The sequence below is a fragment of the Coenobita brevimanus genome, chromosome 57 (assembly GCF_032717465.1).
Source record: "Coenobita brevimanus isolate Jiangsu-jjx chromosome 57, ASM3271746v2, whole genome shotgun sequence".
In the NCBI taxonomy this organism is placed as follows: Eukaryota; Metazoa; Arthropoda; class Malacostraca; order Decapoda; family Coenobitidae; genus Coenobita; species Coenobita brevimanus.
This window is the reverse complement of record NC_137010.1, coordinates 13,530,277-13,557,842: the sequence shown is the minus strand read 5'-3', so window position 1 is coordinate 13,557,842 and position 27,566 is coordinate 13,530,277. Positions and strand designations below refer to the sequence as shown.

General features: G+C 42.9%; 1 protein-coding gene across 1 annotated transcript in view; it reads right to left on the bottom strand.

Moving 5' to 3' along the window:
- LOC145402098 (ATP-binding cassette sub-family C member 5-like) overlaps positions 1–27,566 on the bottom strand; it is a 279,936-nt gene that overhangs the window by 177,836 nt on the left and 74,534 nt on the right. The window contains exons 5-7 of the mRNA XM_080274212.1: positions 19,986–20,112; positions 18,540–18,731; positions 6,796–6,943 (exon numbers count right to left, since the gene is read on the bottom strand). Coding sequence (XP_080130338.1) covers positions 6,796–6,943; positions 18,540–18,731; positions 19,986–20,112 — 467 coding nt within the window. The remainder of the gene's footprint in view (positions 1–6,795; positions 6,944–18,539; positions 18,732–19,985; positions 20,113–27,566) is intronic.

Sequence of the window (27,566 nt, the reverse complement as noted above, 5' to 3'; positions counted from 1 at the left end):
TTTTTCATCATCTCCTCACCCATATAATGAAATGCTACTCTTTTGTTAGTCAAGAGTTTATAAGTCTCTCCAACTATCTTGTTAATGTGCTTTTCTGGTGATAAACTATCTTGGACCACCACTCCCAAATCTTTCTCTTCTCTCCTTTTTGTGATTAATTCATTACCCAACAAATAATTCAGTGATGGCCTCCTGGTACTTTTACCCATTTCCAATATTTTACATTTCTTTACATTAAATTTCGTTTCCCATGTCCGGCTCAATTGTGTATCCTATCCAAATCCTCCTGCAGTATTTTACAATCTTCCTCAACCTCTACCTTCCTCAAGATCTTTACATCATCAGCAGACTTGCATAACTGTTCACTCCATCTACCATATCATTTACGTAAATCAGGAACATTACTGGCGCCAACACCGAGCCTTGAGGGACTCCACTTGTTACTTCCCTCTATCCAGACATCCTATCCTTTATTACTGTCCTCATTTGTCTGTCTCTCAAAAAGTCTCTCATCCATTCCAGAAGTTTCCCCTTCAGTCCTCCTATATATTCTTGTTTCCACATTAGTCTCTTATGAGGTACCTTGTCAAAGGCCATCTCTAAGTCTAAGTACACACAATCCACCCAACCATCTCTCTCCTGTACCACGTCAATCGCTCGAGTAAAAGCTCAACAAGTTAGAAACACATGACCTTCCACTTTTGAATCCAAATTGACATTCAGCCAAAATATTCATCTCTTCCAGATATTTTATCCATCTGTCTTTCAGGATTCTCTCACACAATTTTGCGACCATGCTGGTGAGAGACACTGGTCTATAATTCAGGGGTTCTTCCCTGTTTCTTCCCTTGTAAATTGGTACCACATTTGCCCTCTTCCATTCTTGTGGCACTTTCCCCTCTTCCACAGAACACATGATTAAACTGTGAATTTTATCCGCCAGTTGTTCTCTGCATTCCTTCAGTACCCAATTAGAAATTCCATCAGGTCCTGGGGCTTTCCTTACATCTTGAGTTTCCAGTAATTTATACACTTCCTGTACCTCCACTTTTATATCTTTTATCACCGGAACATTTCTAATCACTCCCTCCCCTTCCACAAGCTCCTTTTCTTTAGTGAAAACTGACTGGAAACGTTTGTTCATTATTTCTGCTTGCATTGCCGCATCCTTAAAGACCTCTCCTTCTACTTTCAGTTCGGTGATTCCTTCCTTTTGTTTCAGTTTGCCATTAACATATCTATAAAACAGTTTGGGTTCATCCTTGCATTTGTCTATTATACCTTTTTCAAAATTCCTTTCCTCTTCTCTACGTATTCTTGTGTATTCATTTCTTGTTCTTTTATATTCTTCCTTTGTTCTGTTGTTACCTCTCTTTCTCCAATTGTTCCACGCCTTATCTCTCTCTTTTTTTGGTATCATACACCTTCTATCAAACCACTCCTTTTTCCTGTTTTCTTTCCCTTTTACTCTTGGTACAAATTTTTCCACTCCCAAATTATAGAAGTCTGGAAAGATATCCCACTTCCTCTGTATCTCTCTTGTTTCTCTGAATTTTCTCCAATCCGCATTTTCAAAAAAGTTTCTCAATCCTGTAAAATTTGCTTTCCCAAAGTTGTATCTTCCCTATCTATAAGGCTCGTCTCTTGGCTCGACGTTCCCTATTAACATCTGGAACTCAATGACCACATGATCACTTTTTCCTAAAGGACAGAGATATTTCAATGATTCTATTACATCGGGTTCTTTGGTGAACAGTAAATCTAACCTTGTTGATGTGTCCTCACCTCGAAACCGTGTCTCTTCTTTGACCCATTGCGTCATCACATTATTCATTATTATATCTAATAACATAGTGCACCATGAATCCTCGCCGCCTCCCGAGTACCATTCCTCCCAGTTCACCTCTTTACAGTTAAAAGTCACCCACTAAAATTATATTATTGCTTTTCTCAATTATTTTTTGCAAATAGCTAGCCATATCTGACAACATCTCATGGTATTCGTCATCCTTCCACTCTCTTGTCTTTGGGGGAACATACACTACCGCCATATCTCACTTAACATTCTCTCCAGTTTCTAATTTCATATATATCACTTCAGCCCTGACTTCTCCCATTTCCACAGTATCTACATTTATGTTGTTCTTCACTGCTATCATCACTCCTCCTCCCGTTTTTTTTCGGTCTTATCTCCACATTTTGTATTTACCATCTCCCATATGAACATCAATATCTTCTCTTAATTTGGTCTCTACAAAGCACATGACGTCAGGTTCATGTTCTCTCAAGAAATTGTTAATTTCAAGCCTTGTCGATATGAAACCATCAACATTAGTATATATCACCTTCAAATTATTTTTGACGTTTTTAATACCCTCTTCTCTCCTACTCTCTATCCGTACCACTTCCTCAACTTCTGATCTTTCACAGCCATCCTCCTTAGTTTCCTTCACTTCTATTTCCTTAAATACCACTTCCTTACTTTCATATCCAATACTCTCCAAAAAAAAAAAGTATTACATTCTTCCTCTGTGTGTTCTTACCTAATTGTTCTTACCTAATTGTATCTTTACAGGAATGAGTCAAGCTCGTACTGTCCAGTGTCTTAGACCATATTTATCATATATATCCTTAAATTTGTGAGTTGTTTTGGCACACACTATTTCATTCGGTAGTGCATTCCACTGATCAATTGCTCTGTTTGGGAAACTGAATTTCCTTACATCTCTATCACCTCTCTTCTTATGCAGTTTTTTGCAGTGTCCTCTTGCTGATGCTTCTCCATATGTTAAGTAATCATTTATGTCTATTTTCTCCTTTCCTGATATGCACTTATATAGCATTATCACGTCACCTCTTTTCCTTCTCTCCTGTAGTGATGGTAGATTCAGTTTATTTAGTCTTTCTTCGTAGCTTAGGTCCCTTAAGCTTGGTATCCATCTTGTAGCGGCCCTTTGAACTTTTTCAATCTTGTCTATATGCTTTTTGAGATGAGGACTCCAGACTACTGATGCATATTCCAGGGTTGGTCTAATGAATGATGTTATTATCCTTCTTAGCATGTCTTCATTTATGTATGTGAATGCTATTCTCATATTTGCACGCAGTGTATACATGTTCCGTACCTTCTTGCTGATGTGGTCAGCCGGAGATAGTCTGTTATTGATAATCACACCTAGGTCTTTCTCTCTTTCTGAAGTTGGGTTTTATTTCCTAACTTATAATCCCAATCAGGTCTTTTTCCACTTTTACCAAACTTGATTACATGACACTTGTCCACATTGAATTCCATTTGCCATGTACTACTCCATTCACGAAGTTTATTTAATTCTTCTTGTAGCTCTTTACAAGAGTCTGTGCTAGTAATTCTCCTTTGTATTTTTGCATCATCTGCAAACATATTCAGATAGCTCTCATTTCCAGTGTTACTGTTTATATCATTTATATACACTAAAAACATGATTGGTGCCAGCACTGAACCCTGTGGTACTCCACTAGTCACTTCTTTCCATGATGAGTAGTTTCCTCTTAGTACTGTCCTCATTTCTCTTTTTATGAGAAAGTCTTGCATCCAACAAAACAGTCTGCCTCGAATTCCTCCTTGATGGTACAGTTTCCATAAAAGTCTTTGGTGTGGTACTGTGTCAAAAGCTTTCTTGAAATCTAAATAGATACTGTCCACCCATCCTTCCCTTTCCTGTATTGTGTTTGTTACTCTGTCATAGTAGCTCAACAGATTAGTAACACATGATTTTCCTTTTCTGAAACCAAACTGTCTTTCTGTTATCATACTGTGTTCTTATAGATGATTTACCCAAGCTTTTCTTTTAAGTTTTTCTAATACCTTGCTTACAACACTGGTCAGTGATACTGGTTGGTAGCTGAGTGGATTCTGTCTATTTCCTTTCTTGCATAAGGGGACAATATTTGCTTTTTTCCAAATATCAGGTAGTTTACCTTGACTCAAGGATTTCTTGAAAATTATAAATAATGGTTTACTTAACTCCTTTGCACATTCTCGTAATACCCAACATGAAATTCCATCAGGACCACTTGCTTTTCCTCTGTCTAATCTACTTAACTCCTCCTGTATTACTTTTTCTGCTATTTGTATATCTGGTAGTATGTGTGGACAGGCGTGTTCCACATAGTCCCTCTCAAAAATTTCTTCTGTAAAAACTAATTGGAAATTCTTATTTAGTGCTTCACAAATATCTTTCTCTTGTGTATAACTGATTCCCTCGTCCGTAATGGATTGTATTATATCTTTTACTTTGGTTTTGCTTCTGATATAGCTGTAAAACAGCTTTGGTTGATCACTACTTTTCTTTATTATATCCTCCTCAAACTGTTTTTGGGCTTCCCTCCTTATTCTTGAATAGTCGTTTCTTGCCTGTTTGTAATTATTATACGCCCTTTCACTATTGTGTCTTCTGTATCTATTCCACAACAAATCTCTTCTTTCTTTTGATTTTTTACATTCTGTATTGAACCACTTCTGTATTTTCTTATCTGCTTCTTTGTGCTGTGGGATGTACTTCTGGACTCCTATTTCACAAAATTCACAAAAATTTTTTATATACAGCATTTAAATCTTGTCCTCTAAGCTCATTTTCCCAATCAACTTCTAAGAAATATTTCTTTAGGTCTTGATAATTTCCCTTTTTATAGTTTAGGCTCTTTTTGTAACTGTCATTGCTGTTTACTATGTCATATGCTATCCTGAAGTTATAATTTAGTACTGCATGATCGCTTTTGCCGAGTGGAGGGTGATATATTAAATTGTCAATATCATTTTCTTGCCTTGTAAATATTAGATCTAGCACTGAAGGTACATCAAGTCCTCTTTTTCTGGTGGTTTCCCTCACATGATGCGTTAAGAAAAACTCTTGAACGAGATCCAGGAGCTTTTGGTCCAAACAGCTTTCTTGGCTATTTATATCCAGAATATTCCAATTTATATTTGTATTGAAGTCCCCAGTTGTGTGTATGTGTGTGTGTGTGTGTATGTGTGTGTGTGTGTGTATGTGTGTGTGTGTGTGTGTGTGTGTGTGTGTGTGTGTGTGTGTGTATTTATCTAATAGGGTGCTTTCAAAGCTAGTATTCCGGTAGATGTCACCACCACTGGGACAAACACATCCCCACGCTGTTTAAAAACCATATTTTTCTTTGTTAAATATCTACACTGTTGTGTGAAACTGTGAATCATGGTAATGTCATATACCGTAATATAAATAAGACAAATAGAACACGTGTATATAACGTAGCGTGAATTGTGTGTGTGTGTGTGTGTGTGTGTGTGTGTGTGTGTGTGTGTGTGTGTGTGTGTGTGTGTGTGTGTGTGTGATTGACTGAGTGACTGATTCAATGACTGAGTGATTCACTGATTAACTGAGTAACTATTCAATTACTAAGTGTGCTGCATTGATTGATTGACTGAGTGAGCAAGTAAAAGAGTGAGTGAGTAAGTAAGTGGTTGATTGTGTGGCTGACTGTGTGAGTGGCTGGTTGACTGAATGAATGAGGGAGTGATTGAGGGAGTGTCTGAGGTAGTAAAGGAAAATGGACACCCCAGAGCTAACCTCATCCCTCCATTGCCACACGAGGTATACTGGCTGCAAAATGTATAATGCAGGAGTGTTCCAATGAAATCTGAAAAGTTCAACACAGCTCATGATGTCCCAAGATGATTAATATTTTATCATCTGAATATCTATAACACTGCTTACTAGATGAGCTAAAAAAATGTCACAAGCATGCAATATAATTCATTTTCAATTGCAGCTTTACCAGTGTGGGATGGAACCATTGAGCATTATACAATTGCCTTCACCTGTGGCGTCAGGCTGTTTCACGCAAAGTGTGCACACATACTTTATACAGCAAGTATACCATGCCATTTGTAATATAAGATTAAGCTACGCTGTGTAGGCACCACATTCTAAATCAATACCCAGTGAAGAGGAAGGGTTGCGAGTTCCACTTTCACTTGACCGAGTCACTGTTTCTAACTTGCTAGAATGACATGGAGGGTGTTGTTTCATTCCAATCTTTAGATGATTCATAAATACTCTGATACTTATTCCTATTCATCTTAAACCAGTAAAGTGTGCTTTGTGAGTGCATGATGAGCGAGCAAGTGCCACAATTTCCCTCTGATATAAAACTATAGGTAGAATCTCCGTTATTTAACTGCTATAGCTGACACCAAAACACACAGTGTTATGACCGAAAATCTTTTAAAATTTTATTTTGTAACTGAGGCATTCACCGATTAGAGCTGAACACTCCGTTCATCAATTCGAGCCGAACACTCTCTTGGAAAACTTGAGATTTCAAGGGGATCCTACACATTTATGGGCGAGTTTTTAGTTGACAACAAAATTTACTGAATATATCACATGCTGGAGGAATTTCAATTCTACTTTACCCTGGAGTAAAGCTATTAGCTTCTGCTTAGCGTGATGGTCAGGAATGGCCAGGTTGGGCGGGCCGCTCATTTTCAGACTTAACTGAGAGTAAACATTGCTTGCTCGCTTGTAACGATGACAGTCCATGGATACGTGTGTGGCAACTATGCATAATGACAGCCATCCTGACTGTGTGCTGATGACAAACTTGTATGCATGTCAGTAAGAAACTTGTGTGTATATATGCCAATAAAAAGGCGGAGCACAGTACAGTACTTGCTGATTATAAGTATACTGTATTGTATGACTATGCATAGTACATGCAAATGGCAATCCTTTATACTGGCCCATAAAAATTAATCCTAAGAACATCCTGACAACAAACCTGTGTGAGTGCCAACAACAAACATGGCATTGAAGGCAGCACCACGGCAGACATTGATGATGGCAATGGCAAGCACGATGAGGCTGGCGTACTTGTGGTCCACTTCAGGGGCATTAATATAGTCGAGCACCAACTTTAACATCACAGACTGAAAAGAGATTAAAGCAAAACTCCATTTAGCCATGCAGACTGCGCCTGAGGTATTCTGGAGTGTTGTAAAATCTAGATGACTTGACACTGCCATGATTATCTACAAAGAATGTGTTCTTTGACCCTCTGGATCACCTGAATTTTTTGCTCTATTAACACAATGAAGTGTTTTTATTTTATTCTAGTTAAGGCCTGCTAGTTTTATTCAGATTAGCAGAAACCTCTCTGACTGAAGGTGTTCATAATCAAACAATGCCACTTTGTCTGATCAGCAAAATTTCATATTCTAAACAGAAGAATGATTTCTGGGATGTAATATATATATATATATATATATATATATATATGGGGGAGGCAGTGGCTCAGTCGGTAGAGAGGTGGCCTGCAGTCCTAAAGGACCCAGGTTCAAATCCCCGCTGGGGCAGGGAACAGTTTAAGGATTTGAATTTAATAAAGTCAGGCTATACTTATCTAACAGAAGACCCGACGACATGTCGTAAAAATACAGCCGCTAATACCAATACACTAGTCCTGTAAGAGATAGCCCTAGCATATATTCCATATGGACAGTGGGTATTAGCGCCGAAGTGGTGACATGTAGAGGTATATGGAATGTAGCAGGAGTACTGGGCCTTGAGAGCAGGCTGTGAAGCCTATGCCCAGAGTCGGAAACATAAAAAAAGTAAATATATTCTGTACAGTATATACAGTACAGTACCCTCACGTCCAACACGCGTTAGTCCAGCACGATTCGGGTCCAGCACGGAGAGCAACTAATTAGTATTATTTAATACGATTTAATTAATGCAACACGAGTGTGTTAGCATAACACGCACAGAGCTCCGAGAAGTGGGCGAAATCCGCAGAGTTCACTCTAGCACGATCACCCCCGGTCCAACACGGTCATACTGGACACTCTCATGATGATGATAGCCAATGAAAAACTTCTGATCAAGTTGCCTTCCCCGCCCGCTATCATGACGTGATCGTGATGCCACCCAATTAAAAACGCTTCTGCTGTCACGTGATGTTTTGTTCACATTTCTCCCGCCATAGAGCCACTCAGTCGCATAATTGCATTGGAAGGTGCTTTTTTTCTTGCTGCATTTTCTGCCCTTGTTACTGCATTTTACCCTGCTCACAATGCCTAGGAAGCCTTCTGAGAACCCCAAGAAGCGTCGGCACCTCCCTCAGGCCACCAAGCTAGAAAGCATCGAGAGGAAGAAGAAAGGGGAGAGGAAAGTTGACATTGCCAAGGCCTACGACATGAATGAAGCCAACGTGATCATAATAAAAAACTTAAGACAAGATCCTGGCAGCCGAAGGCTATCACACGGCACTTCATACCAGGTTTGCCGAGGATACGATGGTAAATCGGAACGGTAACAAGGTAAAATTGCCGACGATACCACGGGCATTGGGAATTCATCTGGATGGATTCCTGCCGAGCATATGACGGGCAAAACAGTGTGACCAAAACCCAGGCAACTCGACAGAGAATGTATCGTACTACAGCATAGAACATTTAGCCTGACACTGAATACATATTAATATTTTAGAATAAATATCAATCGTTTTGAAACCCTTCTCATCGGCGTGCGTACCAGTTTATAAACAAAGTTGCTTCTCCTTATTCTCTACCGAGTCAGTGACAGCAATCACTTTCCACAATCACGAGACGGGGCTCTGGCAACAGTGTGAGAAGCATGCACTTTGCCGAGGATTACGGGGCTAGGACAGGCAGAAGCAGGACCTTCCATGGCTGTGGACGAAGATAGTGATTCTGAGTGTGGTTTCGAAGGATTTATGAGGGAGGTTTGATTTCGAAGGATTTATGAGGCAGGTTGAGGAGAAGCAACAGCCATTACCCGCTAGTGACGCCAGCAGCCATCCTCCGGGGACCCAGTAGGACTAACTACAGCCTTGGATACCACCTTCCATTCCCAGCAAGCCCACCAACACTATCCTAAAAGGTTAGTTATCATTCATAGCACAGTACCATTTATTATAATTACAACAGTACCAATATATGTATAGGTATATAGTAGGTATTTAGGGTGACTTTTCCGAGGGTTGCTGACATAATTCATTTTTCCCCATAAGCTCTATTGTTGGTCCAACACGTGACCCATGCAGGACAATATTACCGTGCTGGACGTGAGGGTACTGTATATATAAACAGTAATCCCTGTAAGACCCGAATGCCCAAGTCCCAGACACCCTAAGTCCCAGACATTTTGGGCTCAGGTCCTCGGGAAAAAAAAAAAAAAAAAAAAAAAAAAAAAAAAACGTTTTCAACCCTAATTTGAAGTTGCTGCGTGGTGACGAGCAGCTATGTTTTGGCACATACTTCCTCCGACGTCCGCTACAGTGCCCCTGCATCTTCCCCATATCCCGCCTACCTACCGTCATGACTGCACCCTTGTTGCTATGGCTGCCCACATGCTCGCTTTTGTAGTGGTGCCCTACCTGCTGCAGGCCCTGCTGTTCCTCTGCTGCCTTTTTTTTTTTTTTTTTTTTTTTTTTTTTTTTTTTTAAATATGTGACTGACTCTGGGCATAGGCTTCACACCCTGCTTTCAAGGCCCAGTAGTCCTCCTACGTACCGCACACCTCTACATGTCACCACTTTGGCGCTAACACCCACCGTCCATACTGAATACATGCTAGGGCTGTCTCCTATAGGACTGGTGTATTGGTATTAGCGGGGGTATTTTTATGACATGTCGGCAGGTCTTCTGGTAGATTAGTAAAGTCTGATTTTATGAAATTCAAATCCTTAAACTGTTCCCTGCCCCAGTGGGATTTGAACTCAGGTCCATTAGGACTGCAAACCAAACCTCCACCGACCGAGCTATGCCTCTTACTTTTGTGTGTGATGATGGCCCCGCCACCCAACAAGAGGAAATGAGTGGTTCTGACTCTGGAGTAGAAGAGGGAGATATTGGAGAAGGTGGACGCAGGATGGTTGACTTCCTGTATCCTCCGAGAATTCAACCTGGCCCGCTCTACCTTGTTCGATATCAAGAAATCCTGGGACAAACTCATCCAGTACACAGCAGATTTCGCATCGAAGACCAAATGCAACGTGCAGAGAAAGATTATGTACCCTCCAATGTTTGCTGAAGTTGACCACTCCATGCTGACTTGGTATCGTCAACAACGTGCTGCTGGTGTGCTGGTGCATGGTACAGAGCTGAAGACTATACTGCTGAGAAGTTTGCAAGGTATCACGACACCCCAGACTTCAAGGCATCCGAAGGGTGGCTCTTCGCTTTCAAGTTACAACATGGACTTACCAACCGTAAGGTCAATGGCAGAGCTTTGGATGCCAACGAGGAGAGAGTAGAAGAGTTTTGGCAGAAGGTGAAGGGCTTGATTGACAGGGAGGACCTCACTCTCGGTCAAGTCTACAACGCTGACAAAACTGGTCTATTCTATCAATCGTTACCCACTAACACCCTAGCAGTGGAGACAGAGAAGCGTGTACCTGGACGCAAGCTCTCCAAGCAGCGGATATCTGCTTTGTGTTGTGTCAATGCTAACGGCATGTACTGGCTCAAGTCTGTTATTATTGGCCATGCAAAGCAGCCTCGGAGCCTTCATGGGTTGATGGATGTCCTTCCTCTCGTTTGGTACCATTCTGAGAAGGCTTGGTTCACAGCCAAGATCTTCAAAGACTAGTTTCACCAGCACTTCGTCAAGGAGGTCATCCATTATCAGACGAAGACACTAGGAACACCATGCAATCAGGTAAAGGCTCTCCTTCTTCTGGACAATACACCTGCGCATCCATCCAACAAGGAGTTGATGGCTGAGAATGGCCCCATTAGGTGCTTGTTTTTGCCACCTAATACTATTGCTCTCATCCAACCAATGGACCAAGGAGTGATCATGGCTACGAAGAGGCTGTACTGTCAGAAGTTCCTGGACAAAGTGATGGTTGTTCTCGAGGACGAGGACAAGTGCAGGGAGGGACGGGACACGCGAGGACAGTAGACTGTGGAAAACCTTTGCCACTACAACCTCTAATCAGCCATCTACAACTGGGCCGGTGCATAAAGGGAAGTCCCTGTCAAACTCTGGAAAGTGGTTGGTCTCGTCTGCTTATTCCTATTATACTAAGAACACAAATGCCCCTATGATTACCACACACTTCTTTTTCCCCTTTTCCTTTGTACAAGGGAATAATTATACCAGACTTCCAATCCTCCGGGACTCTACCTTCCTCCCAGGCCAATCTGCACATCTTCCACATCCATTCTACAGTATTATTCTCTCTCCCCCATGCTTCAGCATTTCACCACACACTCCATCAATTTCTGAGGCTTTCCCCAATTTAACTTTTTTCACTGCTTCCACAACTTCTATCCTACTGATTTCTTCCTGTCTCCTTACCTCCCTCCTTTTCCCAGCCATTCCCTAGCCACTTATACTCGCATTTCTTCCATCCTCTATGTTCAACAATTCCTTAAAGTGTTCTCTCCATCTGCTCACTTTTTCTCTCTTCTCCACTAGTAATCTACCATTTTTATCTTTCACTCCCCTGCTAACTTCACTTCCACCCTGTCGTACTCTCTTCACCTCTTTCCAGAACATTTTCTTACAGTCCCACCATTTTACACTCAAATGCCTTCCAAATTCCTCATCCACTCTCTTCTTTCTCTTACTAATCTTTTCACCTCTCTTTCTTTCTACATATAACTCTCTCTTTCACCTCTCAACTTCTTCCACGCCTCTATTTCTCATCCATTCATTGTATGCTTTCTTCTTTTGTGTCACAGCCTCTCTCACCTCTTCATTCCACCACGCTGTTCCTTGCACCCTCCTCCATCTTCTCTTCATCCCACACACCACATCACGTGCTGCACATATTATTTTCTTCTGCGAATATCCTGCACACACCTTCCACATCCCCCATCTGCTCCAATTCATATTTGCCCAATCGTTCCTCCACTTCCCTCTTATATTCTGCCATTTTCTCATCCTCTTGTAGCCTTTCCACTCTCCTTGCAAATACTCCTTCGTCCCGTCCTTCCCTTCTTCTATTTCTCCATCTTACTTGGATCTTGATTCTGGCCACCACCAAGTAGTGGTCAGAAAGTCCACTTCCCCAACCTCAATAAGCTCTTACATCCATTACACATCTTCACATCCTTTCATCCACACACACATAATAATTCATTGCCTTCCTTTCATTCAGTTCACCACCCACTTCTCATCACTCGCCATGTATACCTGTGGATCATTTTAAGCCTGAGGAGGGTACTGGCTATCACCAACCCCCTCCCAGCACAAATGTCCACTAACGCATGCCATTCTAATCTATCTCAGCAGGCACACCCCACTCACCAACTATTCCATCCACCTTCACATTCCCTACTTTACCATTCACATCACCGATCAAAAACACTCTAATTCCTTCCAAACTTTTCCATGCACACTTCCACATTTGTCCAGAACTCTTCTCTCACTCTTCTAGCACGATCTTGCATTGGCGCAAACACGCACACAATTGCCCACATTTGTATTCCAACTTTCAACCTTACCCACACAATCCTTGACCCAACTGATCCATACTCTCTTATATTCTTCTTCCATCTTTTACTCACAACTATACACACTCCTTCTTTTGCCCTCTCATTCTCACCTACTCCTGCACATATACCCCATCCATACTCCCATTCTCTCACACTCTCACCTCTCCATTTAGTTTCAGTTACTCCACATACATCAACTTTCACACCCTCAAGCACCTGGACAATCTCTCTCTCTTTCGCCTCATTATTCGCACCTCTTACATTCCATGCTGTGATTACCATGTCCTTTGTCCGGTCCTTGGTCGTCATCTTTTGGTCAGTCCTTGTCCGAGGCTTCTTGTTCATCTTTTTAGGTAGTTGTTTTTTGGGGAGGGGCACTAACCCTCTGCTGTTAGGCTATTTAGATTGGTTTTAATCTTATTTTTGGACTCATTTGGGCAGGTTTAAGACTTGGCTGGGGGGGGAACCCAAGGCTCAAAAACGCATCCCTATACTTTACATGTCACGTCTATCCCAAGATACGAAACCCCGCCTAACGATGGGTTTTTACTTAACCAATTGCATCGTTAAACTAGGGTATACCTGTATGTGTGTATATATATATACAGTATATATATATACCGGTATATATATATACAGTATACAGTATATATATATATATATATATATATATATATATATATATATATATATATATATATATATATATATATACATATATATATATATATATATATATATATATATATATATATATATATATATATATATATATATATATACAGTGGGCTCGCAGAGTGCGTGAGAGATTGGGCGGTCCACGACCTCGCGCACTGGGAATTCGCATACTAGGAATACATAATCTTATGGGAATAATTACATATGGGAGGTACCTCCTCATACCTGGACATTTTTTGGCCCTTAGAGACATAATAAAGGTCATATGTTTCAGACATTGTACTAAACCTATAGCTACAATAACAAAAATATGGGTAGTCACCTTGACAACAGTAGACAACAGGCCTGATGACCTTAACCCTTTAACCGCGGGTATTGTTTTGGTCTGACTGTCCTCTCCCGCGGGGGTTTCAGCCAAATGTAAACAAACCTTTTAACCTTAATAACTCTGCACAGAATAAAGCTAGAGAAAAAAATAAGGTACCATTAGAAAGTACTAACCTTCAGCTTTCCATTGATGTAGGTTTCATGACTTCGTTGACTTTCACAGGACGGGCAGTGCCGTTAGAAGTGAGGGGTGTAAAATCACTATTTTTCGCTCACACATCATTACCTTCGCTCATACACCATTACCAAATGCCAACCTCATTCTGATAATAATACTATAAACATATATGAACACTGCACATACGATAAACACCCACTCTGTGTTCACTGAGGCAGGTAAAAGGCACTGTAATTACCTGCACTTCACTGCCACATCAGCGGTGTTGTAATCACTATTTTTCGCTCACACACCATTACCAGATGCCAACCTCATTCTGATAATAATACTATAAACATATATGAACACTGCACATACGATAAACACCCACTCTGTGTTCACTGAGGCAGGTAAAAGGCACTGTAATTGCCTGCACTTCACTGCCACATCAGCGGTGTTGTAATCACTATTTTTCGCTCACACACCATTACCAAATGCCAATCACATTCTGATAATAATACTATAAACATATATGAACACTGCACATACGATAAACACCCACTCTGTGTTCACTGAGACAGGTAAAAGGCACTGTAATTGCCTGCACTTCACTGCCACATCAACATGTGTTGTCACTCACACAGCTGGACAGATACTGATGCGCGCTTGGTCAGGGGTGGGGTGGGGGGCCCAGGGGGTGGGAGGTGGGGCCCCAGGGGGGGGAAGAGGGAGGTGGGGGTCGGCTGGAGTGAAAGAACTTAATAGCTACTCTCCCTTGAAACAATTGGCGCACGGAAAAAACGCGGGGTATTCAAAATATTCACAAACATTCGAGAATGACACCCGGGGTTTGGTCCAGTTTTTGCAACGTCATTCTGGAATGACACCCGCGGTTAAAGGGTTAAACAACAGGGGTTCCGAGATGTGGCAACTCTTACAGCGTCGCACTCCCCACTGCACCTCCCACTGCACCAACACTTCCCTCCACAGACTCCTCTTGATCATCTTCCCCAGGAGCATCAAAGTCACTCACTTCGGCCATAAACCCTTCAAAGTCCAATGCTGACACTGCATCCTCTTCATCCTCAACAGGAACAGGAGCAGACGATGTCAATGGTTCCGCAATTTCACCAACTTGAGCACGGTTTGTGTAGTTTGTTATGAGCGTCTGTCTTCTCCTGTTTATTTCTTCCCTGTGCCTGTCTGTGTAGAAATGGAAGAGTTTGTCAATACCAACCAGAAGTTCCTCCGTTCTTAGGTTGCTCACTTCCTGTTCCTTCACCTCTTCCTTGAGCTTATCCATGGCAGCAAGGATCTTGCTAATGTTTGATATACACAGCTCAGTCCTGCCTTCCATCACACTAGGCTGCTCAACTTGACTCTGTCTGGTGTCGGGCTCTGCGTCAGCCTCATCTATCCGTTGCAACACTTCCTTGGGAGGCTGTTCCTCAGTAGCATTGTGCACTTCTTGTATGTCCGCCAATGTAACGTCCTCGAAACCTGGTACAGCTTATGCTGCTGTCAATGTTGCTGCCTCAGCCTCGGCCAGTGGTTGAATGGCCGTCTCCTGGGTGATGCATAAGTGAGGAACGAGCATTCGCCACGCATGGTTCACCGTTGCAGGTGTAATCTGGTGCCAGGCTTGAAGGAGAAATTCAACTGCGTCCTTCACTGTAAAGTTACGCCAAAATGCCTCAACAGTCACGGCATCTGTGGCAGGTCAGGATACAGGTGCTGGTGGAGATGGAACGGAAGCAGATGCCTCATCAAGGTCTTCGTCATGATCTTCTTGTAGGGCATGAAGCTCCTCTTGTGTGTCGGTCTTCCTGCATAGGTAGTCATACACTTGCTTATGGTAGAAATGCTTCAATGTGGCGATTAGTTCTTGATCCAGTGGCTGCATTAGTGACGTCATGCGGGGTGGCAGAAACACAACACGACAATCCTTATGAAGATCTTCCAGGTATGGAGGGTGACTTGGTGCATTATCAAGCACAAGGAGCATCTTAAATGGAATGCCCGGTTCCCGACACTTGGCCCTCGCATCAGGGACACACTGCCTCGTTAACCAGTCTGCCACAATGTTCCCGGTCATCCAACCATTTGCGGACTTGTACCAATACACGCCACATGCATCCATGTTCGTGAGGTTTTTGTAGCACCTTGGATGTGAAGCTGTGTGTACAACAAATGGCCTCATCTTGTGGCTCCCAGACAGGTTTACAGCGAACATTACCGTCATCTTACACTTCTGGAGCTTGCGACCAGGGGCTTGTTTCTGTCTTTTAGCGATGTAAGTTGATTTTGGCATGGCCTTGTAATATAACGATGTTTCATTGATATTGTAGATCTGGTCCTTAGTGTACTGTCCCTCTTCACTAATCGCTTGAAATATCGCAGGATAGTCTCTCTCGGCCAGCTCATCAGCAGAGGCACGTTCACCAGACACTTTCACGTAACGGAGTTCCTTGCGCTTGAGAAAACGGTCTAGCCATCCAACCGATGGCCTGAAAGGTTTTTCCACTTTTAACCTTCGAGATGCAGCCTTGTAAAAGAGCTGGGCTTGGTTCCGAATAAATCTTCCACTGAGTGGAACACCTTCCTTTTCTTTCCGCATTATGAACGCAGCAAGATAGCGCTCCATTAGTATCATAGCACGATTTCCCACCCGCGAACGGCCGTCTAGGTCAGAGGCACCATACGTCTTCACTACAGCCTTTATGGCTTCACGGTTCTTCCACACAGTTCTCACTGTAGATTAAGCCAGTCCCAGGGTTCTCCTGATAGCCGTGTTTCCTTGACCCTCCTCCTTCATCCTAATGATCTTTAACTTGGTGGCGTGTGTCAGAAGTTTCTTAACTCTTGGGGTTGGAGCCATGGTGCGGCGAAGTACAGGTAGCACAAAAAACACCATACGTTGTACACGACAGGTTAGCTGTAGAGAGCGGATCCGCAGAGTGAACGAGCCAGGACTGTTATGGCGAGCCCTTGTACCCCAAGCTGAGCAGTAGAATGCCCGGGAATATCTGCGCATCAACATGACGACACGTGACGCGCTGTGTGAGAGGTGGTTGTGCACTAGTAGAAAATGGCATTTTTGAGCCACTCCTTGCCTCTGCCTGGCGTTCTGTGCAGTAAACTCGCGCATTGAAGGGTTTTTGGTTATGATTTTTGGTCACTCGGACACAAGACGAATTGTGCACTGCGATGACGCGCACTGTGCGAGCCTACTGTATATATTTATATATATATATATATATATATATATATATATATATATATATAGGCTATACAATACATATATGTACAGCATATTTAGTTTCATTTTTTCATTTTGTTTTTTGATGGCTCCAGAAAGCATGCATGCATCGGCCTTGGTCACCCAATGACAGCTCTCCATGCTACATGAGCTCTGGCAGCTTCCCTATTCAGTCCCTTATCCCTGAGGTAACACTCAATGACCTCATCCCAGGTCTTTTTCGGTCTACCTCTTCTAGCCCTACCCCAAACACTAACACGTCTCACTTTCTGCACCCAATTATTATCTCCCATCCTCTCCACATGCCCAAACCATCTCAATCTACTCCTCCTCATGACAACACCAGTACAGTCCAGTCTCATCCTACCCCTAAACTCTTCCACTGTAAACCTATCCCCCCCAGGCCTCACACTCAGGGACACATTACACATCCACTTAATCACTGTCATTTCTGTACATCAGAGCCTGCAAATACCCTTTTCCTTTACTGTCCAAGTCTCATTACCATACAACATTACACTCCTACCACATGCTGCATACAAAGGTCCCTTAGCACGAAGGAAGAGCCCTCTCGATGTTAGGAAAGGCAATGCGCCCTGAACTTGTTCCAACCACTCCTCACTCTGGCCACAGAGTTAGCTCCAGCCCCATCTCCAGCACATAACAAGTCTCCTAAACAACAAAACTTTTCCACATGCTCAAGAGACTCACCAGCAAGTTCAGTCCTTTCACGCCTGGCAATCTCCACCTGCTTTCTTTGACGCACCGCACACATGATTCTCGCAGTCTACCTCTAATATCACTACATCTACTATGCACCCACTTATCACAGACACTGTTCAAGATAGAATTACTTCCCATGCCCTTGTGGCAAATCGCACATGGCCATTCTCCCTCTTCTTTGACAGTACTGCCACCAGCCTGTGAAATTGAAAGTGATCATTTGCTGCAAGTACTGCGTATCACAGTTTATAAACCTTGGTTTTCTATCCTCCCAACCACTGATGAAACTGCTGGAAGAATTGGACAAATGAGTGAGCCACACATAGAGGGTGTGATGACTCATTCATGCAGCTATGGAAGAGTGGGAAGATCTACTGGGGAAAGGGAGCGTGAGATCGAGGTAGCCCCATCTGGCCAAGGTTGCCTCAGCCTATGTGGCCATTGACTCGTATGCTTGTCCAGATGCAACCTCATCACGACCCTAAAAGTTATCCCTGTTCTCCACCTCTTTACCCCACAACTCCACCAAAACAGGAATGTGGGGACATTAGCAGTGGAGGAGGAAAAGGATTGGTAAGTATTCTGATTTTTCATTTAGTGTTCCAGGTGGTGTAGTTACTGAGCTATGATGGTTTGAAAACAGGCAGTTTTTGGAAAAGTGCCCATGTACAGGGAGACAGCAAGTCAGATTGACCCCTGGGCTTTGTGAGTTAAAGTATCATTCCACTTACACACTTCCTAGATTTCAAGGATCATATTCTTATCAGCTTAGGTAGCATTCTAGCATATAGGTTGAATAAATAACGTATAACAATATAGTAACGTGCCATACACATGTCATGGAAGAGGTACTTGGAAGTCTCCTTAACTGATGAGAATATGACCCATGGTGACGAATAACAGTATCTTACTGGTCCAAGAAACTGCAGGAAGTTCTGTACGAGGGATATAACCATACTGACGATGACCCTGGTTCTCATCGCCCGCCACACTGCTCGCCATAGTTCTGGTTTATTTGTACCACCATGTTTCTGTGACCGCTCTTGTTCCCTCTCCCACAGGTGCTCCAGCCGCTGTGAGTTGAGTTCTGATCCATCTTCATACTGTTTGGATAGAGCAAGTTTAGCACAGTACAGGCATCCCCAAGAGGTAACCTGAGGTTTGTCAATCATGGGATGCCATTAGGGGAAGTAGGTAGGTCATCTACCATTAACTGTACTGAACTACAGTAGCCTAGCCTCAAAACCTTATTCTTGAAGGGGATAATACGGGACTGGAAGTTATGAATTTATGTGAAACATGAAGACACCAGCTGAAAAGAACTACCATCAAAACTTACAGTACAAAGGTACAAGTAATTGTGTGGTAAACTTGTGTAGCTATAATCTGATGCTACATCCTGTGTGGGACAGTCTCTGCTAAAGGACCTCCCGGTATTTCTGTCCTTTCTTAATAATTCCTCCCTTCCCCTCATGACACATTACCCTCCCTCTCTCATGCATTATCCAATCCTGCACCTTTACTTCATTCTGTCTCCCGCTTTTCCTCCTCTTATCAACTTTACAACCATACACCCTCATAGATCTTCATTATATCACCATTTTTGACAATCTTTTTATTTTTCTATTAAGTCCTCAGTAAACTGCAGAAAATTGTCATTGCTACTTATAAAGTCATTATGTATGAAAAACTGTGAATCCAGTGTCGGCTGTGACAGTTTGTCACTTGGTGTTTTGTATGAAAAAAATATGTCTGGAACACATTCATGACATTATGATGGCTGTTTTTACTCCTCTTGACACTACCTCTGTTCTAAGCTGTCTCCCAGTTACCGTCCATGTATCACTATCCTATGTTGGTGCTTGGACTAACATACTGTCATATAATGAATATATCAGTGTGCTGGTCTGATTTGAGAAGAAAAAAATACAAGCTATTGGTATAAATGTTGTCATTATATGATTCTTTTACAGTACTTTTTAGCAAAAATAAAAGCAAAACACACTTTCATGTGTTACAAATGCAAAGTACTAGGAGGTCTTCCATAATTAAATTCTTGACAAATAATGTTCTTCATAGAAAATAAAAAAAAACTTTCTAGTGGTGATGCTGCTGCTGCTGATAATGATGACAGGATTATACAGTTTGTACTCGTTATAGGTTATCCTTTCTTACGTTACCTTTACTGAACTATAACGTTCACAGTACAGTACTATCATTTCTTTCACAGGAATACTGCCTTGGCATGGCCATGAACCTTATACTGTACATCCCAATGATTAGTAAAGCATAACTTGTCAAATGACAGTGGGCAGTTTCACAACGGAAGACCTGACAAAAAGTTGGCTACTCATTACCTGCAGTGTCCATAAGTCATGTGGCTCCAGTCCGTGCTTGTATGCCTTCCACATGAGCTTGGAGAGCCAACTGACACTGAAGTAACTGAAGAGGCCAGCATCGTTGCTGGGTAGGAGGCTCTTGTCCCTGTCATGGAATGGTGGAAAGTGAAATGGAGGGAGGCTAAGCAATAGGAGGAAAAATGAGAGAGAGAGAGAGAGAGAGAGAGAGAGAGAGAAACCGACTCACACAGATATACAGACACATACACAAACAAAAACACACGGACATACACATGCACGCCCACCCACTCACCAGCACTCGCATCCACTAACCCATACCCGCACTCACACCCACACCCATACCCCCCACACAGACACAAAGACAGACAGTCAGGTGCACTCCCACACACACACACACACACACACAAGCTACGAAGAAAGACTAAATAAACTGAATCTACCAACACTACAGGAGAGAAGGAAAAGAGGTGACATGATAATGCTATATAAGTGCATATCAGGAAAGGAGAAAATAGACATAAATGATTACTTAACATATGGAGAAGCATCAGCATGAAGACACTGCAAAAAACTGCATAAGAAGCGAGGTGATAAAGACGTAAGGAAATTCAGTTTCCCAAACAGAGCAATTGATCAATGGAATGCACTCCCGAATGAAATAGTGTGTGCCAAAACAATTAACAAATTTAAGGATATGTACGATGAATATGGTTTAAGACACGGGACAGTACGAGCTTGACTCATTCCTGTAAAGATACAATTAGGTAAGAACAATTAGGTAAGAACATACCCCCACACATACATACACAAAGACAGGCAGACAGGCACGCGCGCAAGCGCACGCACACTCGCATACCCGCTACCCCACCCACACCCATACCCCCCAACCCAGACGTAGACAGACAAACAGTCTGGCGCGCGCGCGCACGCGCGCACACACACACACACACACACACACACACACACACACACACACACAGTGGTGGTCCCGTCGGACAGTAGTTAATAAAACTGAGGTTTCGGTCATAAAAAGAACAAGATATAGTGAAAACAGAAAGTCTCCATATGGTTGAATCATGGCGGAATGGGACGGTGCATTGTCGAGAGAGAGTTTGAGGGCTTCTCTGAAGAGGATGTGGGAAATGGATGTATTATGTTGAACCAAACAAGAATAGCAGGTGTAGAGAAATCAGCAGAGAGGAATGTCCAGGAGATAAAAAAGGTATGGGCAGTAATTAAAGAGTTACAGGAACGGACCACAGAGCACGAAAACGAGATCAAAAGTCTTACGGAATAAACCGCAAAAAAATTGTACACGCAGTGACGAACAAGAATGAGAAGTTACTAAATTAAAAGTGAGCAATGAATCTGCCTTTAATAAAATTAAACAGCTTAAAAAGGGAGAATATGAGGTTGGAAGAAGACAAGGACAGGATGAAAAGCAAACTAGATGAGTATGAATCCAAATCAAGAATACAGGACAAGCACATTAAAGAAATCAAGGAGCAACATAAGGGGTGGAAGAAAATTCAGGAAGAGGGAAATGTAAATCTGAAAGAGATTACAGAACAACAAAGCAAGGAAAAGGTGGAGAGGGAAGTGGTTAGGGTGCTGAGAAGTAGAGAAACTCTAGTTAAGGATGTAGCAGATAAGAAAAAAAGTGTAATAATTTCAGGAGTTAAAGAAAAACGTATGACAATAAGATCAGAAAGAGAAGAACTGAGTGTGGTTAAAGAAATAATAGTAGTCATGCAGGAACACAATCATGCGGGAACACAACGAAGCTCAAGAAAAGACTGAAGAGGTGTTTAGGTTAGGAAAATACGAGGAACGAGGGGTGAGGCCATTGAAGGTAAAGTTTAAGTCCCAGGCAACAGTAAAAGAAATTATCAGTACAACATGGAAATTATCAGCCAAGGAAGGGTTAAAAAATGTTTGGATATGGGGAGATACAAATGAGGAAGAAAGAGCTAAAATAAAGGAGTTAGTAAAGGAAGCAAAGGTAAAAAACGAACAGAGAACAGAGGAAGAGAAGACAGTGTTTTATTGGAGAGTCATGGATCAGAAATTAAGGAAGTGGTACCGCCGGAAAGAAGGAGAAAAGAGGGTATAAAAAACATCAAAAATAATTGGAAGGTGGCATATACTAATGTTGATGATTTAATATCGGCAAGGCTACAAATCAACGATTTTTTGAGGGTACATGAACCTGATGTTATGTGCTTTGTAGAGACCAAGTTTAGAGAAGATATTGAAGTTCATATAGGAGATGGTAAATGCAAACTTTGGAGAAGAGACAGAATAGAAAAAATGGGAGGAGGAGTGATGATTGCAGTGAAGAACAACATAAATGCAGATACCGTGGAAAAGGGAGAAAGCAGGGTCGAAGTGATAAAAATGAAATTAGAAACTGGAGAGAATAGCAAGAGAGATATGGCGGTAGTATATGTTCCCCCGAAGACAAGAGCATGGATTGATCATGAATACCAGGAAATGTTGTCAGACATGGCTAGTTATTTACAGAAAATGATTAAGAAAAGCAACAATATAATTTTAATGGGTGACTTCAATTGTAAAGAGGTGAACTGGGAGGAGTGGGACTTAGGAGGCAGTGAAGATTCGTGGGGCACTATTTTATTAAATATAACAATGAACAATGTGATGATGCAATGGGTCAAAGAAGAGACACGGTTCCGAGGTGTGGACACACCAGCAAGACTAAATTTACTGTTTACCAAAGAACCCAATGTAATAGTATCATTGAAATATCTCTGTCCTATTAGAAAAAGTGATCATGTGGTCACTGAGTTCCAGATGACAACAGGGAACGTGGAGCCAAGAGACGAGCTTTATAGGCAGGGAAGATACAACTTTGGGAAAGCAAACTTTACAGGATTGAGAACATATTTTGAAAATGCAGATTGGAGAAAATTCAGAGGAACAAGAGAGATACAGAAGAAGTAGGATATTTTTCTAGGCCTCTATAATTCGGGAGTGGAAAATTTTGTGCCAAGAGTAAGGGGGAAAGAAAACAGGAAAAAGGAGTGGTTTAATAGGTGTATGATAGCAACGCAAAAAAAAAAAAGGGAGAGAGAGAGACACGGCGTGGAACAACTGGAGAAAGAGAGGTAACAAAAGAACAAAAGAAGAATATAAAAGAACTGGAAATGAATACACAAGAATATGTAGTGAGGAAGAAAGGAATTTTGAAAAAGGTATAATAGACATATGTAAGGTTGAAGCCAAACTGTTTTATAGATTTGTCAATGGCAGACTGAAACAAAAGGATAGAATCACCAAACTGAAAGTAGAAGGAGAGGTCTATAAAGATGCAGCAATGCAAGCAGAAATAATGAACAAATTTTTCCAATCAGTTTTCACGAATGAAACGGAGTTTATGAAAGGACAGGGAGTGACTAGAAATGTAGTGATAAAAGACATAAAAGTGGAAGTACAGGAACTGTATAAATTACTGGAAAATCAAGATGTAAGAAAAGCCCCAGGACCAGATGGAATCTCTTATTGGGTACTGAAGGAATGCAGAGAACAACTGGCGGATAAAATTCACAGTTTAAGTGTGTGTTCTCTGGAAGAGGGGAAAGTGCCTCAAGAATGTTAAAGGGCAAATGTGGTACCAATTTATAAGGGAGGAAACAGGGAAGAACCCCTGAATTATAGACCAGTGCCCCTAACCTGCATGGTCGCAAAATTGTGCGAGAGAATTCTGAAAGATAGATGGATATAATATCTGGAAGAGATGAAGATTTTGGCTGATACTCAGTTTGGATTTAGACGTGGAAGGTCATGTGTTTCCAACTTATTGAGTTTTTACTCAAGAGCGATTGACGTGCTACAGGAGAGAGATGGTTGGGTGGATTGTGTGTATTTAGATTTGGAGAAGGCCTTTGACAGTGCCTGAATGTGTGTGAACGATAACATGGCATGTTCCTCATGAACTAAGATGAATATATGACAGCTTCAAATTACGAAGTCATCGTCTGATACTTACTCTTAACTTCGAGTATACAGTATACCTTGTAATGCTAGGTGTTTTAGGGTCGGCTTCCTGTCCCTCTAACACCTAGTGTGCAGCTGGGTTCTCTTTCTAGACCGGAGCTTAGACAATAAGAGAGGCAGGACACAAAAACTCAAGGCAACAACCTACATGTGTATTGCTACATTCTACAGTGGAACGGGCAGATGTCACAAATATAGGTATACTGGACAATTATAATTCTAAGGCCTAGATATGGGTTATTTAGTATCGCGCAGGATACTACTCAGGACAAGATCGGGTAAGGTGAATGGCACTTAGGGCAGAGAGGTTATGCACTATTATTGTAGGAAAGTCTAGGTTCTGTGTACTGGTGGAGCTGGTGGCACTATTTCACTGCGGGTAGGCTAACGAGTTTGTTGGTCAGGTCGTTAATTATTACTTTTGCACTGGGGCCTCTGTACGATCTTAGTGTGAGGCCGTGTCACCATCCAGTAGTGTGTTCACTGAGATAGACCCATATTTCACTGCCTTGCTGTATTCACTGTTTCACTGTTACCTTGCTTATTCCACCACTCTTTTATATTATTACTGATGCATTTCTCACTGTCTTCCCCTATTATGTTCACTCACTGTTCTGCCCTTGCTTCACTATGTCACGGACACTGTGTCTTCACTATCACTCACTTTCGGGTCTGGGCATAGTGGCGGTCAGGTACAAGGGCAGCGGAGGTGACTCAGCATCACTACTGATGGGGCCGAGTTCCGCCAGGGGCCTTTGTATTCAGGGGCCACGGGATCCCGAGTAGGGGCATCCTCTCTTGTCCGGGGCTGCTGGTGGCGAAGGGTCTCGCGCTTTCAGGGCTTGGGGCAGGAGTCTGGCCCTCAGGGCTGGGGCCGAATAGCTGCCTGAACTTCTCGCTCAGGCGCCTGACAGAGGATGAAGATCTCCGGCGTCAGGGTGTAGGGAGGTCGCGCCTGGGGGTCCTGGGGGCAGTCTGGAGGTCCCAAGGGCTGCAGTCCCCGGCGGTGAAGGACACCATCGGGAGGGGGCTGCAGCATTGGCCTACGTCAGGGTCCATCAGGCGAGTCCTCTCAGGAACCGGCTGCAAGGAGAAGATCCCGGTGGAAGTCATGGGGCCTCTCCAGTATTCCTCCAGGCTGGGGGCTCCCTCTGGGTCGTAGGTTGGTGGGCAGGAGTCAGCATCTGACGGAGAAGCGGCAACTGGCTGTCTCCTACCATAAGGCCCGGCTACTGGCCATGGCCTTCTAGGGGCGCGGCTACCAGCCATCCCTAAGGCCTGACTACTGGCCGTGGCCTGGGGAAGGAAGCGCCTACAGGCTGACTCAGGGGCACCTTCAAAGCGGCTACCAGCCGTCTCCTGATGAAGGTGGGAGTGGCTACCGGCCGTCTCCTTGTTACCTCCGGAGCGGCTGCAGGCCGTCTACTGTAGGAGGGTCGAGCGGCTACAGGCCATCTCTTGAGGAGCACCTTCAGAGTGGCTACCGGCCGTCTACTGACGAAGGCAGGAGTGGCTACCGGCCGTCCCCTTGTTACCTCTGGAGCGGCTGCAGGCCGTCTCCTGTAGGAGGGTCGAGTGGCTACTGGCCGTCTCATTCAGGGCACCTTCAGAGCGGCTAACAGCCATCTCCTTGTTACCTCCAGAGCGGCTGCAGGCCGTATCCTGTAGGAGGGTCGAGCGGCTACCGGACGTCTTGTTAGGGGCACCTTCAGAGCGGCTTCTGGCCGTTTCCTGACGAAGGCAGGAGCGGCTATCGGCTGTCTCCTTGTTATCTCCAGAGCAGCTGCAGGCCATCTCCTGTAGGAGGGTTGAGTGGCTACCGGCCATCTCAGGGGTGCTGACTGGAGCTGGAGTAACAGCTCCACCCCGTGGTTGTTGGTGGTCGGCTCACCTGGAAGGTAGTCTCGTATTCTTGCTATGGTGGCGCCGGGCAAGCTCCGGGTCATAGAGGCACGCGGCCCGAGCGGACTTATGTCCCTGTCGCCCGGAGTCCAGGCGAGCTGTATATGCTCCTCCGTAGGCTCCTTCTGGTTGGTGTTGGGTTGCCCTCGGTGATATTATACTGCATTTTATACTTTAACTTGTAACAAATTTTCGCTTATTCATCAAGTCCACATGTGTAACTATTTAAACACACACACACACACACACACACACACACACACACACACACACACACACACACACACACCGCTCTTACTGTATTTTTATTATTACTTCTGATATATGAGGCCCCTAATAACATAGTGTACCGAACGCCACATGTTGAAAACAGAGAAAAACGCAGTTAAAGTTGGGTAACTTTCAAAATGCCATAATTTTGGAACTAGTGAATATTTTTAAGTGCTTTTTCTTTATATTTTAGCCTGAAGTTCGTACTTTCATGTCATGTTAATCTTGGTAGAAGAGAAATTAGTAGCATTCTGAAAGGTACAACAATAGCTGCGTTTTTCTCCAGTGTGTTTATTGAGAGACAAAACGTACTCTCAGTAAGCATTTTTAACAATCAAACCAACCAAAGATATCAATGGGAAATGTTTACAAAAGCAAAATAGATGTATGTAATACTATTTTCAGAAATTAAAAACCACTATAAAAATAGAAATCTTTCATTTTAGCCATTTGGGAATAATGGTAAGCTCTTTTTCTGTTATGAGAAAGACTAGCAGCTTTTTGCTCATTACCAGAGTCACTCATGTTCTCGAGACAATGTGAAAAAACACTAAAACAGCTCTGAAAATAGCCAGTTAATCCAGGCAGTGTTCTAGGCTGGCTGGTAAACAAAAATCTGTCACGTCGCGACAAATTCCCAGATCACAGTTGCCAATGTCTTGCTGAGCTCTCTGCCTTTCCCATATTCTGTACATTATGGCTAACTTACCTTTAAAATCACGCAATTTTATGCCGAAATATTCCATTAGGTTAGAATAATGGTACAATAATTAATAATGCTATGAAAAAAAATGCATGGCTGTGAGCATAAAGAAATACTAGTATCTGGTAACACCAGACAACACATTGCTGGGAGGCACTTGTTACATGCTGTGACCAGCATGAAGGCTTGTCGACGCACTGAGGTGAAGCGGACAGTGAGACCATGTTACAGAAGGGGAATTTGGACCCTAATGCCAGTTGCTTTCTGTACCTCGTGGTTGCTCTCCACATCAAAGAGGGTTTGGGCTACATAGTGGTACACTTAACTCAGTTTCGCTGCAATGGCGCTCAGTACACTGCGTTATTAAGGCCTCATATAAGAGATTGTAATTTATTCTGGAAGCGAGTATTATAATTTTTCGCAATCTTAGTACCATAAATAGTCATTTGAGAGAGAGAGAGGTGGGGTGTGGGCGAGAGGGGGTGCGTGTGTTGTGTGCTTGCGCGGGCGTGCCGGTATGCGTGTCTATACACGCCCACACGAGTTTATTTCCTCCCTCTCCCTCCCCTCCCCCCTTCTTTGTGTGTGTGTGTGTGTGTGTGTGTGTGTGTGTGTGTGTGTGTGTGTGTGTGTGTGTGTGTGTGTGTGCATGAAAAACACTGAGGGGAACAAAAATACTGATTTCC